Source organism: Sorex fumeus, unplaced genomic scaffold (genome assembly GCF_029834395.1).
Source record: "Sorex fumeus unplaced genomic scaffold, SorFum_2.1 ptg000265l, whole genome shotgun sequence".
Classification (NCBI taxonomy): Eukaryota; Metazoa; Chordata; class Mammalia; order Eulipotyphla; family Soricidae; genus Sorex; species Sorex fumeus.
This window is the reverse complement of record NW_026606322.1, coordinates 15,581,919-15,605,092: the sequence shown is the minus strand read 5'-3', so window position 1 is coordinate 15,605,092 and position 23,174 is coordinate 15,581,919. Positions and strand designations below refer to the sequence as shown.

General features: G+C 36.4%; 1 protein-coding gene across 1 annotated transcript in view; it reads left to right on the top strand.

Moving 5' to 3' along the window:
• The window catches only part of LOC130018646 (T-cell receptor-associated transmembrane adapter 1), a 42,881-nt gene that overhangs the window by 7,060 nt on the left and 12,647 nt on the right, over window positions 1–23,174 (top strand). Inside the window, exons 2-3 of the mRNA XM_056109429.1 lie at window positions 1,741–1,851; window positions 16,049–16,085. Coding sequence (XP_055965404.1) covers window positions 1,741–1,851; window positions 16,049–16,085 — 148 coding nt within the window. The remainder of the gene's footprint in view (window positions 1–1,740; window positions 1,852–16,048; window positions 16,086–23,174) is intronic.

The window sequence follows — 23,174 nt, the reverse complement described above, 5'->3', positions numbered from 1 at the left end:
AGTGCAAATATACTGAATTCATTACCGATAATAGATCATAGTTCCTACAGAGAATTGAGGTCCAGTTTTTACCAGTTCAATACATAAATGTAGATTATAAAATCGTAAATTAGTCTTCTTGAATTAGTCTTACAAGGGCATTGATGACTCCTACCTAATTACATATATGCACATATATGTATACATACATATCTCTATATATTTATTCTATGTAGACTATACAATATGCATAAATATATTTATAAAAATTTAAATTCAGAATCATAATTCTATGAATTATTTTAATGCAGTGCATATATAATTCCTAGGCATTTTGCCTGTATAATTTATCAGAGATCATTACCTCAATTTAATTATTTATACAATTGTTTATTTCACTTTGTATCTTTTCCTTTTATTATCTGCTTTCTTTCTCATCTTTTGAAGAGATATTTTATGTATTTAGAATAATTTTTAGTTCTTAACACCTTCTCAGTCTTTTTTGTACCATCATTCCAGGTCTTCATGACTGAGTTTTTGTTGCAGTATTTTATGTCTTTTTTTTTAACACATGAGCATAATTATTTAATAAACATTGACAAGGACAACTGCCACACAATGTCACACTAAACCCCATTTTTTGGCTCAGAATTAAAAAATGGGCCATAGAGATAGTACAGGTGGTAAAGATCTTGCATTGCATATGGCAGACCTAGGTTTGATCCCAACCCTGGCATCCCATATGGTCCCTTGAACACTGCAGAATGTGGTCCCCAAACCTCCGCAAAGCAAAAACAAACTAAAAGGAAATTTAAAAATGAGGCCTTCCGAGAATAAATGAGAAATGTGTCAACCCTCTACTATCTTTTCATGGTACTCTAAATGGTGTGAAATAAAAGCTTCCCGTGGCCAGTCTTGAAAAAACTGGATTAGATGACTCTTAAATTATTGATTCAAATATATTGCATCATATATAGAAATTAATAGAGAAATTAATAGATAGTAAATTAAACAAAATAGTCTGATCACAATCGGATGATATATATTAGTCTAAGGATTAAAGTAATGACAAAAACATCTGTTCATGATTTCAGGGCAATTTGGATATTAGTTTTTCAGAGTGTGTGTGGGTCCCTCTACTTGCTCTGTGCTTGGTATTACTCCTAACAGTGCTCAGAGAACATATATGGTACGGAGGATTTAAACTAGGGTCACATCCTATACATATCTCTGGTCCGATGTTCATGATTTTGAACTAAAAATTCTAGAATCTGTCATTGGTTTTAAAATTTTATTAGCCAGGTTAAAATTGTTATCTATTTCATAAGCACTAAAAATAAAGGAAACTTGATGATTTTTCCATGCTTAATGTAAAAATTTATTCCAATACCCATTATGAAATTTATAAGAAGTCTTTAGCTATTAATATTAATTTCTTGGCAGAGAATGTGTCCCTTACTATGAGTATACATAATGATTCTGTTGCCTTCTCTCTCTCTCGTTCTCTCTCTCTCTTTCTCTCTCTCTTTCTCTATTAGAATTATCTCTCTAGCCCTGGCAATTCCTGGGCACATCGAGGGCTACATCCAGAGGTACTAGGTACCAGTGGCTCTCACATGCTAGACAAATGCTTTACCATTTTAGCTGTATCCCTGACACTATGGTTAAATTAAAATTCAAATAGTTTTAATTGTGAGAATACCTAGTTCAAAAAAAGTAAATAACAACAGTATTGCTTTTTATTTTTGCTTTTATTTCTAGGAAACCATGAATGCCAGTTTTATGTTTGGGCAATTCTAGCCTTCTTGGGTTTAGCTCTGGTGATATCATTGATCTTCAATGTTTCCTACTATGTGGATTCACATCGAAGAGGTAAGACAGTTTTTAAACAGCCTATGATACTTACTTGAATAGAGGACAAGTCCCTGGATAACATACAGAAAATGACAATTTTATGAAATATTATCCAATTGGATAACTTTGTAGACATCTATGGGGTTCTTTTTTACTACTATTTCTCAATTTAAGAATGTGATCATTTTACTAACATAAACATACTCCCAGTCTCAGCTTTATCATTTGCCATCTGCTTTGGGGTACAGAGTATGAAAAGATTTTTCTGATGCAATGTATTTTTCTTCTTCCAACTGAAAAATTCGTGAAATTGTAGTTAATTCTGATATAGTCATACAGGTTCTCTCAGATGCATGACGAGAAAAGTGAAAACTTGCTCTTTTAAGTTTTCATTCAAATTTAATGAAATTTTTCAGCATCAGTTGGGGTCTCTAAAGTGTAGCCATATTGGTTGGACTCAAAGAGGCATTAAAAAACAAAAACAAACAAAAAGCAACCAAAAGTCTGAATCTTGGCTTGATAGCAAACTCTCCTGCTAGATAATGTTAGATAATGTTAGTCTGGTTCTTTTTCCTCTGCCACAAGGAGCTTATGTTTACTGAGTAACACATATCACAATGCTCCTGAAGCATTCCCTTTCATCTTTAAATTCTCCTTTGTGCTCTGCTAGCCTATCTATCTATTAATTGCTCATTTCCCTAATCAGACACTGTGACTTTTAAAGTCAGATTCCTCAGAGGATTCTGAATTTTGTATTTGTACGTGTAATATTGCTTTTCTTTTTCCTTTATGTCCTTTGCAGTTTACTTTAGAGCAGGGTCCTTTCTGTATAGACACAGGAAGACAGTTGCTATTATGCTCTTGTTACTTGAGAGTTAATTAATTCTGAAAAATATTTACTCCTGGGAATCTGTCATGTTTACTTGATTTAAGCCTCAGTTTCCTTTAGTTCCTAGCACCCCACAAGAAAAGATGAGGGGATTTGAATGGACGCAGGGCAAGCTGTAAGTTATCCTGGCATCTAAAAGGGAAAGGTCAAGCACCATAAAACTTACAATATTTGAAGAACTTGGTAATGGACAAACTGTCATGACCCAAAAATAAATAACTGAAGTAACCCCTGCAGGGTTTAGGAAGGACTAATCTGGCTTGAGGACAGAAATCTGGAATATATGGTGAGATGTCCCCAGGAGAGCCACCCTTTAAGCTTAATATATCTCTCACTGTGTCCATATAAAATGACTAGAACGATTATTAAGAAGTAAATTTAAGAAGATTGTTTAAATGGATGTGGAGTAAGGGAAGGAGAAAAATGAACTTAGATGAAATTTCACCCTTGAACAGATCTCCTAGCAGGATGAGATCTTTGTCTTAGGAAAAGCTTCCCCAGAAGGGAGGACTTTACATATGTTGATTCCGTTATCTCATCTATGTGTAATTGCTACCCCCAACCCTTAGTGATTGTTCTTGATAACTAAGACTGTGAGATGGGTCTGTCAAGGGAGAGATGAAGGGAATGTGCTACAGGGGAAGACTAGTTTGGGGGGCAGAGAGTAAGACTAGAGATTGGAATAAATGGCAATTGATCACCAACCAGCCTGACCCGTTTCCTCATTTTTCCATCCATTGGCATTAGCCATCTGGGGTGAGGAAGCAACCTGACCACCAAACCTAAGGAACAAGTGCCCACACACTTTTGTGAACACATACACTCTCAAGGTCTGGAACACATATCAAAAGGAACTGTTACTTTCTGTAACTTAATTTCATAAAATTGGACAGAGGTTTTATTTATTTTATTTTAGGGACCATGGCTTACGAACTGTTAGCATAGGGGTTTCATGCATGACACATTCCAGCACCACACCATCTACCACAATGTCCACTTCCCTCCACTGTTGTTCCAGTATCCCTCCAATCCAATCCCCTTCTCCTGTGGTAAGCATTATATTGAAGACCAGTTCTGTTTCTGTTGCCTTTCAGTATTTGTTACTCCCTTACAATGTTTCTTTATATCCCCCCATATGAGAGAGCTCATTCTCTGTCTTTCCCTTTCCTTCTGACTAACTTCACTCAGCGTGATACTCTCCACTCCACTGTGACTTTCACCTTCAGGTGCATTGTTAAAATAGTGGGTTGCCCATCAATTGGAACAGTCTTATGCATGCTGTAGGTCCATGTATCTTCAACACATGTATGAATACATGGATAGATGTGTGAAAGAATAACTGATAAGTTGTTTTTGAGAAGATTTAATAGTTTATAACCAAAAATTCATTGGGGAGTATGACATTTAAGTACCAATAAATGAATAAAAAAGAGATGACAAATACATTTTCCTTTAACAGATGAGAAAAACTGGAAAACAAAATTTGGCACCATGTGCCCAAGAAAAATTCCAGAAAACAAATTTTGGACCATGAACAGATTCTGGGAAGAGGACTTGATCCTTTTAGGAGTATTTTCTTAAGTGTTAATACTAAAGTAAAATAGCAAAATACTAAAGTAAAATAGTAAAATATTGTGTCATACATGTTTGAAGGAAAAAATGAGAGATACTAACAAATGAAGTGGCATTGCTGAAGATATAAATCTACTTAATAAAAAAGCCAAAGATAAATTCCAACTTTTTCTAGTTCCATGGTCAAAACCAAATATCCTAGCTAGAACTATAACATTCTTTTAGAATCTTTATTATATCTTTTCTATGTTCAGATCAAATTCTAGCAAGAAAAGCTCACTTATTTGCAATATTTTCAGTAATTATTTTAAAAATCTGTATCTTTTTAAATAAACTTTCTCTGTAACATGAATCAAACATTTTACAAAAATATTCCTTTATAGAATAAAAATGAGCCAAGTAGCACTAATATTAGTACAATTGATTAATATTATGTTTTTCAATATATATTTTACGAATGCAGACTGTTTTGCCACCTAAATTAGAAAGACGTGATTTGAAGATTATCAAGGTGAAATAATATGGAAAGCAGGACAAGAATAATCATTTGCAATAGTGCCTCCCCATTTCATTAAAGTCACTGATAATCTTCCAATGGAGATTTATGTGGAGCCAGAGACCAGGAGGATTTTTGTACCCCATAATTGGAAATGTGTACATTTACTTCTCCATGTGTAAACTTACTTCTCCATGTTCATACCATTTATTCATCACGGAAGTTCCTTTGGGGAACCATTCACTTATAAAGATGAGCTTACCACTGCTAAAAGACAATAGCTTAATAGTTGATGTTTAATGTGTTTCTCAGGCATAGATTAATTTTTTTCTTTTAGTAGTTCAGACTCTTACTGACTTAGGTAATTTATGTCATAAATGTTGACGTAGAACAATAAAGCCATAAGTAACTCTATTGGTAATAATAAACAAGGCAGGAGCAATTCTTTTTAAAGAGCAACAGTACAGAGAGCAGGGCATTAGCCTTGCACATGGCCTACCCAGGTTCGATTGTCAGCATCCCATATGGTCCCCAGAGCACCGCTAGGAGTCATTCCTGAGTGCATGAGCCAGGATTAACCCCTGTGCATTGCCTGGTGTGACCCAAAACGTAAAAAAAAAGAAAATGAAAATTACATTTTTGATGCACTTTTAAGTGTCAATTTCAGTTTCTATAATTGTTTTTAGTATCATAACTCTAAGTCAACTTGGTATGATTAGAACTACTATTTCAGTACTTTACCTGGAAGATCTAGTATGAATAATTTTACTCACTCTGAATTTCACTTTTTTTTTTCTGTGTGTGTAGGGGGCGGATAGTGGGAGCTGAGGTCTGGGGGATGATGGGGGTACTTCCCAAGTACTATGCTGGGACCTGGATCCCAGCGATTTGGGGGCCAACTGCTTCAATGTTAGGCACCAGCAATGTAGCACTGTTTGATGCAGCAGTGCTGGGGACCATCAGGGGAACACAGGGGTGGAGAAACGCAATGCACATACAGTGCCTGAGATAGAACTCAGAGATTTGTACATATAGAGTATGATCCCCAGTGCCCCGGGCTAGCTCAAAGCCCTGAACTTGTTTTCTTATTTATAAAATGTGACAAATTACATGTAGACCAGAGTGCTTTTGTGAGAACTATGGAAATATCTTGGTGTTCCTGGAGTGAGAAGATGCCATTGAACTACACTAGCATGTGACAGGGGTGAATGAAGACATTACTAGTGCCCGCTCGAGCAAATCGATGAGCAACAGAATGACAGGTGATACAAGTGATGGAAATATCTTGGTATAGTGCTGGGTTCTTAATAGCTTGGTTCTGGACCACATCATGTTTTTTCAGGTGGCCATGATGCTTCCTTCTTTTCACAAATATTTATTAAGGACTTATTATGGCTTCATAGTAGTAAAGCCTGGCTCTGTGCTCAGGGATCATTGCTTGCAGGGCTTGGGGGACCATATCAGGTGCCAGAGATCAAACCCAGGGGCCAAGAGCAAGGAAACTGCCAAACCTGCTGGACTATTCTTATTCCCATCTCTGTATTATTTACCACATTTTAAAAACAGCCTGACTTTTAGCAATAGCTGCTGTGTTTAAGTCACATACAGCTTTTTATTAGAGGTTTCGGTAGGTTTTTATTGAATAAATCCTAAATATCTCAGTCTATAAAAAATTATTTCAGGCAGTGATGTGCAACCCTGGGTTTTGTCCTTTACTGGTGCCCAAACCTACCATTAGCCCTGGAGCAGAGTTTTTTGATGCCGAAGAAAGGTCTTTTGTTCTCTCCATCTTTTCTTTTTTCTCCCCAGCTCTTTCCCAGTAGTCCAACTTCTATCCATTTCCTCCCAATTATTAGCAAAAACTGCCATTCTTTTCTGTTTCAACTGAGCAAGAAGCACTATCTATCTTTCTCATCTAAAGATACCAGATGAATTGGGCTCAGCTGTGCAAACTGTTTACCTCGTTCCCAGTTCTTCTGAAGATTTATCCTTCCCCTGTTTTGTTTCTTCTAGACATACAAGAAAAGATTCATAGTTGCCAGCTTTTCTGCCACTTGGTCTGTGAACACAATGTGCCCGTAAATGATCTCATGCAACTTTATTTTTTCATCGCCCTACTGTTCTTTGTAGTTAAGAAACTTGCAAGATATGGCTGCACCTTGGTGTACACGGAGTGAATAAGTTTACTGGTGTATTAAATAGCTTACACAAGAAAATCTATCACAGCGACAGCACAGTATCTGCACATTCAATCAGTTAGACAAGATAAGCCTCTCCTTCATATTTTCTGTAGCACTGCTAGATAGAAGCTTTAGAAATGGAGTTGTCCCTTTTCACCCAAAATAAGTATTTTGTACTTTATGTGATTCTTTCTATAAATCGGTTTTAAAAAAGATTATATTCATTTCTTTTTCTGGTAGGAATACATTGTTTTTTTTTTAAACTTTGCATTCCCCAATATATTTTTCCCTCGCTTTATTTAAACAATGTGGTTTTACAAAGTTGTTTATGAAGATTTATTACAGGCAATCAATTCCAACACCAGTCCTACCACAACTGTCACCTTTCCTCCACTATTGTCTCTGTTTTCCCAATCACCCCTCAATCTTGCTCCTGTAACAGGCTCACAATAACTTATTTTCATATTTTTATTATCACTAAATGGCTAATGGAATGACCAAAAAATACTTTAGTAAAAGAAAGTTTGTGAAAATTGTTGTATCTCACCATGGGGACAATAAATCCTTACCTGAGTGTATACTGAGCTGTTGTTGCAAGTTAAGTCTTCTATCTCAAAATTTAGTTAAGGACCTGTATATAATCATAAACTTCACATAAAATTGCAAATAAAGGTGCAGGGTTTTGGTTGGTTTCTAGATTATGTCCCATTCAGTCTGGTGTGCTACTACTGAGATGTCAGTGCTAGAGCTTTTGGAAATGTTGCTCCAGAAAATCCAGAACATTTAACTATGCAGTCTGGCCTGAGGCATGGTGGCAGCTGTGATGCAAGGGTGTGGCTTTGAGGGCTTTGCTCGGGTAGGAGCTGGCCCACCTTCCTCCCGAGATCACCCTGGAGGTCTCAGCTGGGAATGGGTATTGAAGAAATTTTTGCAGCCAGTTGATTTCTTTTGAGACTTATTTATGAGTCTCTGGACCAAATAGATGAGTTTACGTGACAGTGGTGAAATGTGGAGGTGGCTGCTGGGTCTTCTGGAAGTACCAGGAGGTGGTTTGAGGTCACCCATCCTGATTTTGAGAAGGCCTGGAGTTTTCAGCAAAAAACCCTGTGTACCTAAAATTTTCAGCAGGTTAGGCTCTCTGTGAATATCACTCCTGAGTTGGTGGAGTCCTCCTGGAGCCACAATATATTCTTTATCCTGCTGTTATTCTCTGGTTTGAGAAGGATAAAAAAAAGAATGCTCATCTTTCTGTTCAGACATTAAATTTCTTTGGCATATCTCCTATTCATTAAAAAATTAGAGCACATTTTAGCATGAAAATGTATAAAGGAACTAACCCATACAGTACTCTTTCTTACTCATGGAAAGATTAACACTAAAAAGAAGAAAAAAAAAACCACGAAAAAACCACAAGTGTTTACTCACATTCTGTCTATCATGAAGATGACCACAAGTGTTTGTATTTGAATCATAGGAGACCATGAAGAAAATTTAGCCAGCCCTTTTCACAATGGTTTACAAAGGCAATGGTTTTATAGCAAAAGCAAAATTGCTTTTTATTTTAGTAATGATAATTAGAATAATTAGTCATGTCCTTATTTTTTATCTGTACATTTAAGTCAATGTACAGATCCATATAGTAGGGCAAACTTTATTCTACCTCTCAATCTGCAATCTCTGAACTGTTGAACAGTTCCACACATTACACTATTTACTGGATGAACATTATGTTATCTTTCAGATGCACATTATTACACATCTGCCTCTGGATCCTTCACCAATCGACCAATTTTACCTATTCTATTTTTCTCATCCTTCTTTCTGATATCCACATCTAAAAGTTTATTTTGATTTTACTAAGTTTAATTTTTCTTTAAAGTTAATTCCAGCTGTTAACAATCTTATTAAAGACGAGACTTGGTCATTTTATTTCAATCAATTTTTTTTCTTTGTTTTTTTGGGCCACGCCTGGCTGTGCTTAAGATTCTGGCTCAGTTCTCAGGGATTACTCCAGATGTGGCTTCAGTGACCATATGCTGCGGATCAGACATGAGGTGACTGTGTACAAAGCAAATGCCCTACCTGGTGTACTATCTCTACAGCCCCCAATGAAGCTTTATTTATAATTTTTAATATAAAATTATATCCTAGTAATATCAGCTTGTTTTCATCTAATGTTTTTCCAGTGAACAGACTTCCCAGTTCAGATCAACACAATTGAGTTGTGGCTTGTTTATGACATAAATGTTTCAGGTGTAATACAGCAACTGTAATTTTGTAAATGATTTTATAGAAATTATTTATTCTCCACATATACTCTATAATGCAAGCATTATTCTCCCCACATTAAGAATAAACGAGAGTCAGAGTTTTAAAAAAATTGTATGTTGTACCACGCCAGGAGCATCGAAGAACAGGTACCCAAATCAAGTATCTATTGATTTTTAATTCTGATTACTACCATGATACATTAGGCTATGAATTTAAATTCCAGACAAATTTGAATAGCTAAGGACCTGAATGTAATTGTATACTTCACATAAAAAGAAAACAACTTGTACTTTGTTTTTTTCCAGAATACACTTTCTTTTTTTTTTATTAATTAATTAATTTATTTATTTTTAGGGCAACATATTCTCAACATAATCTTGGCAAACTGAATACAACAGTACAAAGAAAGAAATAGAAATATCTAAAAAAAATCCAATTCAACTTGGTCATGCATAAATATAACTGAAAATAATTTCTTCAGTTGTTTAGTAGTTTTTTAAATAAATTGAAAATTTTGGGGCTTATTCTTTGCCAACAAAAAATATTTTTCAGAAAAAAGCTAAAAATTACCATATGGCTACTATTGCTTCTCATTGTCATAGATTTTTATAATTCTAGACAATACTGTTATATGAATAGCTATTATGATTTTTTTTACTTTGATTCAATACTTAATTAAATAAAACAATTAAAATATGACAACGTTCACATATATCCATATTCAGTTAGACATCAGAGAAAACTTATTGATGAGCAGGGATTTCTTTATAAATTTATCTTAATGATTAAAACTTCAGATAGATTTTTTAATTTCCTCTAAAAATCCAGCTATTGGTTTTAATGAAAAGTACTTTTCATGACTACTTTTATTCAGTTTAGTATATACAAGTATATTTAAATTGAACTAAAACATTTCCTTTTTATTTTTATATGAAACATGACATGAAAACCAATTGATAATTGGCACATAATTTTTTCCAAGCTTTATAATTTTATATTCATCATGACTCAGCTCTTCTTTCTGCAGAAAACTATATTGTTTCTTTTCTTTTAGAAGACACTCTATTCCTTTGCAGGTTAGATACTATTCCCAACTTTTTAAAGGTCTCATCTCTAGAGCCCCTTCTTTCTTTTCTACTCTATTTGGATGCATAAAAAAATGAAAACACTCCCCAAACAATTTTTTGAACATCATTTTTTAAAATTTTTTTAGTGAAACATCATGAGGTTACAGTTGTAGACTTACAAATTTTTGTGCATGGGTTTCAATTATACAGTGATCGAGTACCCATCCGTCCAACAGTGCCCATTTTCCATCACAACTGATCCCAGTATCCCTTCCACCCCCGAACCCCCCCATCCTACCTGTCTCTGTGGCAGGGCATTCCCTTTTGTTCTCTCTCTCCTTTTGGGTGATGTGGTTAGCAAAAGAGACATTGAGTGGTAATCATGTTCGAACTATAGTCTACTTTCAGCATGCATCTCCTATCCTGGGAGGATCCTTCCAACACCCTTTACTTGGTGTTCCCTTCTCTATCTGAGCTACCTTGTTCACTAGCATGTGTGGCTGACCTCCAAGCCATGGAGGTTACTTATCTTGTTACTTATCTTGGCTATTCTTAGGTGTTAGTCTCCTATTTTCTTACTTTATGTTCCCCAGACGAATGCAATCTTTCTATGTCTATCCCTCTCTTTCTGACTCATTTCACTTAGCATGATACTTTCAATGTAGTACCACTAGTATGTAAATTTCATGACTTCATCTTTTATAACAGCTACATAGTATCCATTGTGTAGATGTACCAAAGTTTCTTTAACCAGTCATCTGTTCTTGGGCACTCAGGTTTTTTCCAGATTCTGGCTATTGTAGAGTGCTGCAATGAACAAACAAGTGCAGATGTCACTTCGACTATACTTTTTTGCCTCTCTGGGATATATTCCCAGGAGTGGTGTTGCTGGATCAAATGGGAGCTCAATTTCTAATTTTTGGAGAATCGTCCATACTGTTTTCCAAAAGGGATGAACCAGTCGGCATTCCCACCAGCAGTGAAGGAGGGTCCCTTTCTCACCACGTCCGCGCCAGCACCTGTTGCTTTTGTTAATTAGATATGGGCCAGTCTCTGTGGTGTGAGATCATATCTCATTGTGGTTTTGATCTGCATTTTCCTGATGATTAATGATGTAGAGCATTTTCTCATGGGCCTTTTATTTATTTATTTATTTAGCTTTTTTTTTTCTTTTTGCGTCACACCCTGCGATGCTCAGGGTTTACTCCTGGCTCATGCACTCAGGAATTACTCCTGGCGGTGCTCGGGGGACCATATGGGATGCTAGGAATCGAACCAGGGTTGGCCATGTTGGCTGCATGCAAGGCAAACGCCCTACCCGCTGTGCTCTCGTTCCAGCCTCTCTCATGTGCATTTTAGCCATTCGGATTTCTTCTTTGAGAAAGTTTCTGTTCATTTCATTGCCCCATTTTTTGAATGGGGTTGGATGTTTTTTTCTTGTGGAGTTCAACCAGTATTTTGTATATCCTTGATATCAACCCCTTGTCGGATGTGTATTGGGCGAATATCCTTTCCCATTCTCTAGACAGCCTGTATTTTGGTCACTGTTTCCTTTGAGGTGCAGCAGCTTCTTAGTTTAAGATGATCCCATTTGTCTATCTCTGTTTTCACTTGCTTGGCCAGTGACGTGACCTCTTTGAAGATGCCATTAGCTTCAATATCATGGAGGGTTTTGCAAACTTTGTCTTCAATGTACCTTATGGATTCTGGTCTGATGTTGAGGTCTTTAATGCATTTTAATCTTACTTTTATACATGGTGTTAGTAGAGATCTAAACCCATTTCTTTTTGGCATGTAGCCATCCAGTTTTGCCAGCACAATTTGTTAAAGAGGCTTTCCTTGCTCCACTTCACATTTCTTGCTCCCTTGTCAAAGATTAAATGATCATATGTTTGGGGGGAGATGTCAGTATATTCAGCCCTGTTCCATGGTCTGCATCTCTGTCTTTGTTCCAATACCATGCTGTTTTAATTATTACTGCTTTGTAGTAGAGTTTGAAGTTAGGGAGGTTGATTCGTCCCATTTTCTTTTTCCCAAGAATTGCTTTAGCTATTCGTGGGGGCTTATTTTTCCATATGTATTTCAGAAGTGTTTGCTTCATTTCTTTAAAGAATTTTATGGGTATCATAATAGGGATCGCATTGAATTTGTACAGTGCTTTGGGAAGTATTGCCATTTTGACAAGTTAATTCTCCTCATCCATGAGCAGGGGATATCTTTCCATTTTCTAGTGTCCTCTTTTATTTCCTGAAATAGCGTTTTGTAGTTTTCTTTGTACAGGTCCTTTACTTCCTTAGTTAAGCTGATTCCTAGGTACTTGATTTTCTGGGGCACAATTGTGAATGGGATTTTTTTTTCATGTTACTTTCTTCTATCTCAATATTTGCATATAGGAAAGCCATGGATTTTTGGGTATTGATTTTATAGCCTGCAACTTTACTATACAAGTCTATTGTTTTTAGGAGTTTCTTGGTATAGGTTTTATGGTTCTCTAAGTACAGTATCATATCTCTGCAAATAGTGAGAGCTTGATTTCTTCCTTTGCTACCTGAGTGCCATTAATCTTTTTCTGGCCTACCCACTATTGCAAGTACTTCCAGTACAATATTGAACAGCAGTGGAGAGAGTGGACATCCTTGTCTCATTCCTGCTCTTAGAGGGGAGGCTCTCAGTTTTTCCCCATTGAGGATGATGCTTGCTGTTGGCTTGTGGTAGATGGCTTTAACTATATTGAGAAAAGTCCCTTCTCTTCCCATTTTGACAAGGGTTTTTATCATAAATGGGTGCTGGAACTTGTCAAATGCTTTCTCTGCATCTATTGATTTGATCATGTGCTTTTTATCTTTTCTTTTTTCTTTTGTGATATGATGGAATATGTTGATTGATTTCCAAATGTTTCCTTGCTCCCTGGGATGAATTCTACTTGGTCCTGGTGTATCATCTTTTTGATGAGTCGTTGGATTCTATTTGATAATAGTTTGTTGAGGATCTTTGCATCTCTCTTCATCAGGGATATCGGCCTGTAATTCTCTTTCTTTGTGTTATCTCTGTCTGCTTTTGGTAACAGGGTGATATTGGCTTCATAGAAACTGTATGGAAGTGTGCGGGTAGGGCGTTCGCCTTACAAGCGGCCAGCATGGCCGACCCGAGTTCGATTCCTCCGCCCCTCTCGGAGAGCCCGGCAAGCTACCGAGAGTATTCGATATGCCAGACACAGTAACAACAAAGTCTCTAATGGAGACGTTACTGGGCCCGCTCGAGCAAATCGACGATCAACGGGAGGGCCTTTACCTTTACCTTTATGGAAAAGCTTAAAGAGGATTGGGAATAAGTCCTCTTTAAAGAATTGGAAGAATTCAATAGTGAATCCATCTGGGCCAGGACTTTTGTGCTTGGGGACTTTTTATTACTGTTTAAATTTCCTTGATGGTGATAGGTCTGTTCAGGTCTTCTTGGATCAGCCTTGAGTGGGTATAGGAATCTAGGAATTTATTCATTTCCTCGAGGTTTTCGTGTTCTGTAGCATAAAGTTTCTCCAAGTACTCCCTAAGGATCCTCTGAATTTCTGTAGTTTCTGTTGTAATTACCCTCTTTTCATTTCTGATTTGGTTTATTAGGGTTTTCTCTCTCCCTTTCTTTTTGAGTTTTGCCATAGGTTTATTGATCTTGTTTATTTTCTCGAAGAACCAGCTCTTGGTTTCATTGATCTTTCGGATAGTTTATTGGGTTTCCATCTCGTTACTCTGCTCTGAGTTTTATTATTTTCTTCCTCCTGTTCGGATTGGGCTCCTTTTGTTGGTCATTCTCCAAGCTCTAAAGCTGTGTAGTTACGTTACTTATGTGGGCTTGCTCCTCCTTCCTGAGGAATGCTTGTAGAGCTATACACTTTCCTCTTAACACAGCTTTTGCTGTGTCACATAAGTTTTGGTAACTCGTGTCCTCATTTTCATTTGTTTCCACGAATATTCTGATTTCCTTTTTGATTTCCTTTCTATGCCACTCTTTGTTCAATAGTGAACTTTTAAATTTACAGCTGTTTGAGTTAGTTTGTGTGTGTGATTTACTTCAAAGTTCAGTGCACTGTGATCTGAGAACATTGTTAATACAATCTCTATCTTCTTAATTTTATGAAGGCATGTTCTGTGGCTCAGATGTGGTCTATCTTGGAGAATGTTCCATGCACTCTTGAGAAGAATGTGTGTTCAGCTTTTTGAGAATGAAGTGTTCTGCTATATCTACTAAGTCCTTTTCTTCCACTTTTTACCACAGATGAAGTATGTCCTTGCTAATCTTGAGTCTGGTTGACCTATCAAGAGGTGATAAATCGGTGTTGAAGTCTCCCACTAGAATTGTATTGCTATCGATGTCTTTCTCCAAGTCTATGAGTAGTTATTTTAAGTAATTTGCTGGTCCCTCATTTGGTGTATATACACATGTCTTAGTATTGTAAGTTCTTCCTCTTGTACAGATCCCTTGATCAATAAGAAATGGCTTTCATTGTCTCTTGTGACCTTCTTCAGTCTGAAATCAATGTGGTCTGATACTAGGATGGCTACCCCAGCATTTTGGGGGTAGCTGTTTGCCTGTAGGATTGTTTTCCAGCTTTTGATTCTCAACCTGTGTTTGCTTTGACTATTGAGATGTGTTTCTTGCAGGCAGCAGAATGTTGGGTTCAATTTTCTAATCTATCCTGCCACTCTGTGTCTTTTAATTGGTGTGTTTAGCCCATTGACGTTGAGAGAGATTATTGTTATGGGTTTTTTTTCCTATTTTTCTGTTGAAATTTGGTGTATTTGAGGGGCCTGTCTTGTCTTAAAGTAGCCCATTTAGTTGCTCTTGTTACCATGGTTTTGAGTATATGAAGTTCCTGAGCTGTTGTTGATCTGCAAAACTGTGTGTTGTTCCTTCTGTTATGAATGAGAGTCTCGCTGGGTAAAGTATTTTTGGTGAGGCATTTATTTCATTGAGTTTTTTCACTATACCCCACCACTGTTTTCGGGCCATGAGTGTTTCATCAGACAAACCAGCTGTGAATCTTAAGGATGCTCCTTTATAGGAAATTTTGAGATGGGCTTAATGAATTATTGGCTAATGTGTTTCTGGTGGTTAAGTTATCCTAGTGAAAGTTCCATCTAAGAAGGTAACTTATGGTTCCTATAGGATATGTAGGGGGAGAAAAACTCGCGGCCGCGTTAGCGGCCATGGCTCTGGGAAGGGGCCCTGCCGCCGGGTGGGTACCCGCATGAGTGAGTAGAGAGTGGAGGAACGGCTCTGAAGATCATTTTTATCTGATTGTTCACATACAATAAATGTTAAAGGACATGTCAAAAAGACATGCAACCTTCTAGGGAATTGGTTGTGGAGGGGTTGCCGGGGAAAGAAGGTAATAGGATAATGAATAAAAGCCTAGTCAAAGTAGCACTAGAAAAGGTGGAAACAAAAGTGTAGTTTTTCAGACATAGACAACCCAGTTTTGTCTCATTGCTGACTGGAAACACAGAGCAAAGAATCCAAGAGTTCTCGGTTGCTTATTTACCTTAAGTAGAAATATCACACATTGGGCTCTACTGCATAGCCCAGATAAACTGTGTTTGTACCTAAATTAGGAAGAAGGAGTATGGTTCCCTAAATTAGATATCTTTGCTCCATTCCTGGGGTGCTGGAATGACTTGATTTAGCACTCTTTAGAAAAATAAATATAAACATTTCTTTTAATTTGTCTATTTTTAATATATTTCAGATAAAATAAACATGGACTACAGTGACTACAATCCCAGGTATGTCTAAAATGAAACATGTATTTTGATTCACAAGCAATAAATAAAAGTAATAAATATTAAATTTCTGTTGGTTTGACTTTATAATATTCCATTTAGGTAAAATTAAGTGAATATGAACTTTTACTATTCTTATTCTCATCATAAGATTCAAAGCTAGAAAATTAATTTTTGCCCTAGTTGATTACTTTTTTGAGTCAATGAATGTGTTGCTTACAGACAAAATGAGACTATAACTTAGTACTTACAGAAATCATATCAATTTTATTTTTAATTTATTTTGGGGGCTTATCTGGGGAACACACCTGGAAATTCTGATTACTCCTGACCCTGCATACAGGGATCACTCGAGGGACCATAAGGGATGTTAGGATTTAATCTGAGTTAGCTGTGTGCAAGGCAAGAGCACATTTGCCGTATCATTCATTGTATCACATTGCTCTGGCCCAAGAAGTCATATAAGTTTTAAAGGTGATATACTAGATTATTATTCATATAATATTATATAATGTATAGCTATAAATAGAATTGTGTCAATCTTAAGAGCCCAAAGTAGAAATAAATTAACACTACCTTATTAATTTAAAATATATGTGCACACATACATATCAAGAATGCTTTGTAGTATGTTCTTTTGAAAGACACTGTCAATTAATAGGAAAATGTTATAAAGCAACTCTAAAGTAATGTATGGTTGTAAATATAGCTTATTACAAACATATTCTTAAAATTTATACCTTAGGAAAAAAGTTTATGGCATATTCGTAGTAAAGAAATTTTATTTTATGGATAGTATGTTCTGACCAAATGTGTCATTAGATTTCAGATTTCTTTTTCGCTATCAAAATATCTAAATATAGTAGAATTTCCTAGAGGACTCTTCAAGACCTTTCTGAAATGGTAAACTGCAAGGCTAAAAGGTCTTTTAAAACCACAGCTTTTTCTCATAGGGTGGGATATAATTATAAGCATTTTTGTCTCTAAAAGGTCTTTTAAAAACTCAACATAAAAATGTATTTAGCAGATTCTGGACCTGGTTTCCAGGTGAACCTACCCCAGAAAGACATTTTTATTTTTTAACTATTCCTTACATTGAATAATTTGTAAGATGACATAATTTTTAAGATAAATTTAACTCAGATTTTTAAGAATGCTGGCGTATGACAATAATAGTTGGGAATTATCACGCTGGACAAGATCTGAGGGTTTAAAATAGATAAGGGATATTCTTGATAACCTTTCAGTATCAACATTGCAAACCACAATACCCAAAAGGGAATGGGCGGGAGATCAAGAGAGAGAGAGAGAAAGAGAGAGAGGGACAAACAGACAGACAGACAGACAGACAGACAGACAGAGACAGAGAGACAGAAAGAAAAGCACCTGCCATAGAAGCAGACAGGGGGTGGGAGATGATGGGAGGAAACCCTGGGTCACTGATGCTGAAAAATGTACACTGGTGGATGGATGAATGTTGGAATACTGTGACTGAAGTTCAATCATGAGCAGCTTTGTAAGTATCTATCTCACAGTGATTTAATAAAAAAATTTTTAAATAAAACAAGCATTTGCTGTGCCAAATGATAAGATACCTTGCACAACGCTGACCTGAATTCCATCCGAAGTACCACATATGGTCCTCTTGAGTACTGCCAGGAGCGAACCCTGAGAGCAGATCCAGGAGTAAGTCCTAAGAACTACTGGTGTTAGCAGAAAAAAAAAACAAATAAACAAACAAAAACAGCCTCACATACAAAATTATTTTCTAATCTTTTTATAAAAAATACTGTGATGATAAAGATTTATATGATTATCTAGAGTCAGTTTCTTTGGTGATTAGTTTAATATTTTTTATTTGAAAGGCAAGTGAGATAGAAGGTCTTGGGATTTAATCATATTTTGCTAGGTTGGTGGGTTTTAGATTAAAATAGAAGGTGTCAAAAAAGAAAAATTAGTAAAATACTTATCTCAAATCAAGCAGGCTCTTTGTTAAAGGAAAATATATTAAAGAGACAGATTCTTTTGTAACACTCATTCAATAAATATTCAATCAGCAAATAGGCACCAAAATAGATCATAAAGAAAGGACAGAGACAGATTCTCCCCCTAAAGATTTAATAATCTATTGTCTATTGTGATATTTAAATTTAGTCAAAATTTGAATATGCAGTGCAGATTTTATCTATAAAAGTAGTTTGTATGTTCATTCATAAGTATATGTATGTATTTCGTAGCTTGTTTAGTTGTCTGTTTTTAATAATTTGGAACTCAAAAATCACCTTTGTGGGGGCAGGCACAAAGGTTCTGGAGAGGAAGTGGAATGACCTCCAGAGGAAGGAAAAAAAGCAGAGAAGCAAATGTTTCTCCAGTCACTAAAACAAATGTTAAAAGAGCAAGTAGAAATGAGGACAATGTTCTTAGGGCAAGGAAAACAGGTGCCTCCTCAATTCTTAAATGGCTCGAGGCAAGAAAGAAGGGAAGCAAGTTTCTCTCACACAGGATCTCCGAACACACAGGGTCCTTCTTAATGTTCGTTTTGTTGGTTCAATATACTAGAGAAGACATTTGTTCCTCTGATTTTTGCTTTCTGCTCCCCCATATCCCTTTTCTTTGTGCCAGCAGGTCAGGAACTTGATCACTTCAAGGATAGTACAGTAGCTCTGTATAATAGAAAGCAAATATACACTACTGGGTAATTATTCCTAGGTTCTTGGGTGTGCCTTCAGAATATACTCCCCCACAATTATTTTATTTGGATATGTGTAAGGAGAATAATACAGGGGACATTATGCATTTTAAACAAGCTTGCAATGATTAAGCTTATAATCTAGGAAAAAAAGATTAATGAACTTCAGTTTTATCATCTGAAAAATGCAGATTATAGTACTTCATCCACAGAAAATGAACAATTAAAAATTGTGTAGTTTCAGTGGAGTACTATGTGGCTGTTAGAAAAAAATGAAGTCATGAAATTTACATACAAGTGGTACTACATGGAAAGTATCATGCTAAGCCAAATGAGTCAGAAAGAGAGGGTCAGACATAGAAAGATTGCATTCATCTGGGGAACATAAAGTAACAAAATAGACTAACACCAAAGAATAGCTGAGATAAATACCAGGAGGTTCACTCCATGGCTTGGAGGCCAGCCACACATGCTAGCAGGAAAAGCAGGTCAGATAGAGAAGGGAGCACCAAATAAAGGGTGTTGGGAGGATCCTTCCAGGATGGGAGATACATGCTGAAAGTAGACTATAGACCGAACATGATTGCCACTCAATGCCTCTTTTGCTAACCACAGCACCCAGAAGGAGAGAGAGAAAAAAACGGAATGCCCTGCCACAGAGGCAGGGTGAGATGGGGGAACGGAAGGGTGGGAGGGATACTGGGATCAGTGGTGGTGGAAAATAGACATTGGTGGAGGAATGGGTACTTGATCATTGTATAATTGAAACCCAAGCACAAAAATTTGTAAGCCTACAACTGTAGACTCATGGTGTTTCACTAATAAAAATTAAAAAATAAAACAAAATAAAATTAAAAAATAAAGATAAAAAAGATTATTCAAGCAGCTGGTTAAGGGAAATTAAGGCTTTCTCTTTCGGTACCAGCTATCCTTAAGCATCAAGCCAGGAGTAACAAAAAAATAAATAAATAAATAAAATAAAAATTGTGTAGTTTTTTTAATAAAAAGCCTAAGAAAATTTTATTCTGAATTTTTTTCAATCCTAAAATTAGAAAAGTATTTCATATATATATATGTATATATCATCACTCCTCAGCATTCAGAGATTTTAGAATTTTTTCTAAAATTCACCACATCTCAGAAGCTTTTGCATGTTCTATCCATTCATGTAATAAACACTTACATTCATAATAAAATAGATCTCATCTCATGCAGTCTTGTGCCTTGAGGTGATATCTTGGCTCTCTGACCCTCAAAAGGCTAGAAACCCTCATTCAGTGACCTCTTTGCTTAATGCACTGAAAAAGGCCTTGAATCTTAAAGTGATCCTTTTACCTTAACTCTACACTGAGGATCTTTTGACAATAGAACTCATGGCCTAGACTTTCAAGTGGATATTCAGATGAGGCCCTGTTTATACCCAAGTAGTCCGTTCCCAGTCTTCTGTTTAGAACTATACAAAGAACCACAAACCAAGTTCCAACCTTATGTTATTTCAAGTCTAGTTTCCTCCCTAAGTAATTTTGTGATCCTCTGAGAAATACCAGCAGGTTCCCAAAATTGTATGGGAACTTGGCTTTGCTTTGGTGACACTACTTCTGTGATAATGCCTTAGACTCTATCCCCATCATATTAGAATCCATGAGGGCAACTCTTCCTGGTTTCCTTTCCCCTAAATTTTGGCCAAAATACCCTTTGTTTTCAGTACTTCAAAATAGTCACAACAAGGGGAATAGCTCAGTGGCGAATGCGGAAAAGCATCAGCCTTGCAAGCAGATTCAATACTTAGTGTTATCACATCCTCAAGGTAGACCCTGGATGCTTGCTCTCCTGTTTGTGGTCCCTTATGTTACTAGTGAACTGTAGTTGCACAATAAAAAGGTACAGCTAAGCAATTCAACAAACTGGCAAATGCCATAACTAATTGAAAGCCCCAAAATAAACCATCATATACATGGACAGGTATGATGTCCATGCCTCATGGTCAGGAAATACAAGCAGTGGTGAACACTTGTGTGAGCATCACAGGGGCTCCTGGTGAGCACTGCAATCAAAACACAGATGAGCACCATAACTTAAACTACGCACATGTGCACAGGTATAATAAATAAAAGGACTGTGACCCTCAGTGAGCACCATGACTGGATGTACAAGTACCACAACCTGATGTGCAATCCCTTGCAAGCATCTCAACTCGTCTTCTGCCTTGAGATGACTTTTTTCTGGAGCTCAACAGACTAGAAACTCATTGTGCACTAACCCCAATTAGGCATGCGTGCAGCCCCTCATCATCACAATAACAATATCATCCAGAAAGGGAAGGGACTAGGAGAAAAATAATTGCAATGCAGAATTCTATTTGACTTTTTGTTTTTTTCTTCTTAATTTTTACAATGACTGTCTTTGATTTTTAGTAATCAAATTTATTTTATTTTATTTCTTATCGAAGTAGCAGTGGTATGCTAGCATACATGTGTTTATGTTTTAGGCGTACAAAGTTACCATACCAAAACTTCCATCTAGGTACCAGTATTTATCCACCATTGAATATGTTGTTCTTTGTTGTGTTTCTGAGCAACATCCAAAAGTGCAGAATGGATACTCTTAGGGGCTACTCGGGGGACCACAAAATGCCAGGGATCAAACATAGGCACCAAGCATGCAAAAGATGTACACCAGCCCTTTCAGCTATATCTCTGGCCCTTAGCTCTATGTTCTTAATAAATTTTACATTGAAGTAGGTGTATTTGAGGGGAATTTGTGCACTAATAAAGAATTAAGTTTAGTGTTACACAACATTGCTCTGAAAAACGACAATCATCCTCTTCTTAGAAATATTATTAGTTCTTAACAAACGCTAGTCATAAAGAAACACTGGCTAGAAAGCCTGAGAAGAACAAAGATATCTTCCCAAACTAAATTTCCTCACAAAAAATTACTGTAAAGCTGTAGCAATCAAAAGAGTGTGGTGGTGAAATGAAAACAGAGTTGCATACCAAGTGAATAGAATTGAGAGCCCCAAAAGAAACCATCATGTACATGGACAGTTCATTTATGACTGTTTATTCAAGAGCATAAAATGAAGGGAGAAAAACCTCTTCAATGAATGGTGTTGAGAAAACTGGTTAGCTGAATGAAAAGAATGAAATTGGACCACCATCTCTTACCATAAACAAAAGCTAACTCAAAATTAACCAAAGACCTTGATGTTAGGTCCAAATGCACCAAATGCATCTTATTTTAGTTTAGTTTTTTTAATTAAACATCCATGATTTACAAAGTTACTGATAGTTGGGTTTTAAGCAACAATAATTCAACACTAATATATCCATCAGTGTCAATTTCCCTCCACCAGTATTTCCAGATTCCTTCCCCATCCAAACCCTTACTCTCCCCCCACTCCCCATGCCCTGTCTGTCAACTTGTAGGTACATTCAAAAGTTCCAGTTATTTTTAAAATTTTACAAAAGAACTTTCCATGTATTGACTTCAGAGGTGTTTTCAATGATTCAACTCTATTGGAAAGCAAAACAGAAGCAAAGATAAAGGAAAATTACCTCAAGTTAAAATGTTTCTGAACTGTGAAAAATGCTAAAATGAAAACACTCTACTGAAAGCAAAAATATTTGCACATCTATTAAGGGGCTATTATTCAAGATGTATAAAGAACTCACAACAAAATAACAGGCAGTCTCATCAGAAAATGGGAAGAAAAGGGGTTGGAACAATAGTACAGCAAGTAGGGTATTTGCCATGTTTGTGGAGGACCCAGATTTGATTCCCAGAATCTCATATGGCCCCCAAGCCCCACCAGGAGTAAGTAATTCTTTTAAGTTCAGAGCCAGGCAAAAATCTTGAGCAATGCCAAGTGTGACCCAATTACCCACCCCCTCCCCCCAACTCACCTCCCAAAAAATGGGAAATGAGCTAAAGGAACGTTGTTCTAAGAAGACATAAACATTGTCAAAAGGCAAATTAAAAAATGCTGACTCTCTCTGAAATTATCAGGAAAATAAATATCAAAATAACAATGAGATAACACCTCATAGGAGTGACAATGACCTACATTTAAAAAGGTTAGAAACTACCAGTTCTTGCAAGTATATATAAAACTGAATCATTCATTGTTGGTTGGAATATAAACTATTTCATCTTCTAAAAACAGTTTGGAGATGTCTCAAAAAGTTCAAAATAGAATTACCATATGATGCAGCAATTTTTTCTTCTTGATATGTATCCCAAAACACAAAAATACTAACTAGAAAAGGTACATATATGCCTACGTCCATTGCAATGCTCTCTCTCGTGGCCAATACTTGAATGCAACTCAAGTGCCCAGCAACAGATGTTTAGATAAAGATATGTAGATAAAGAAATTGTGGTTTATATACACATTTTTATTC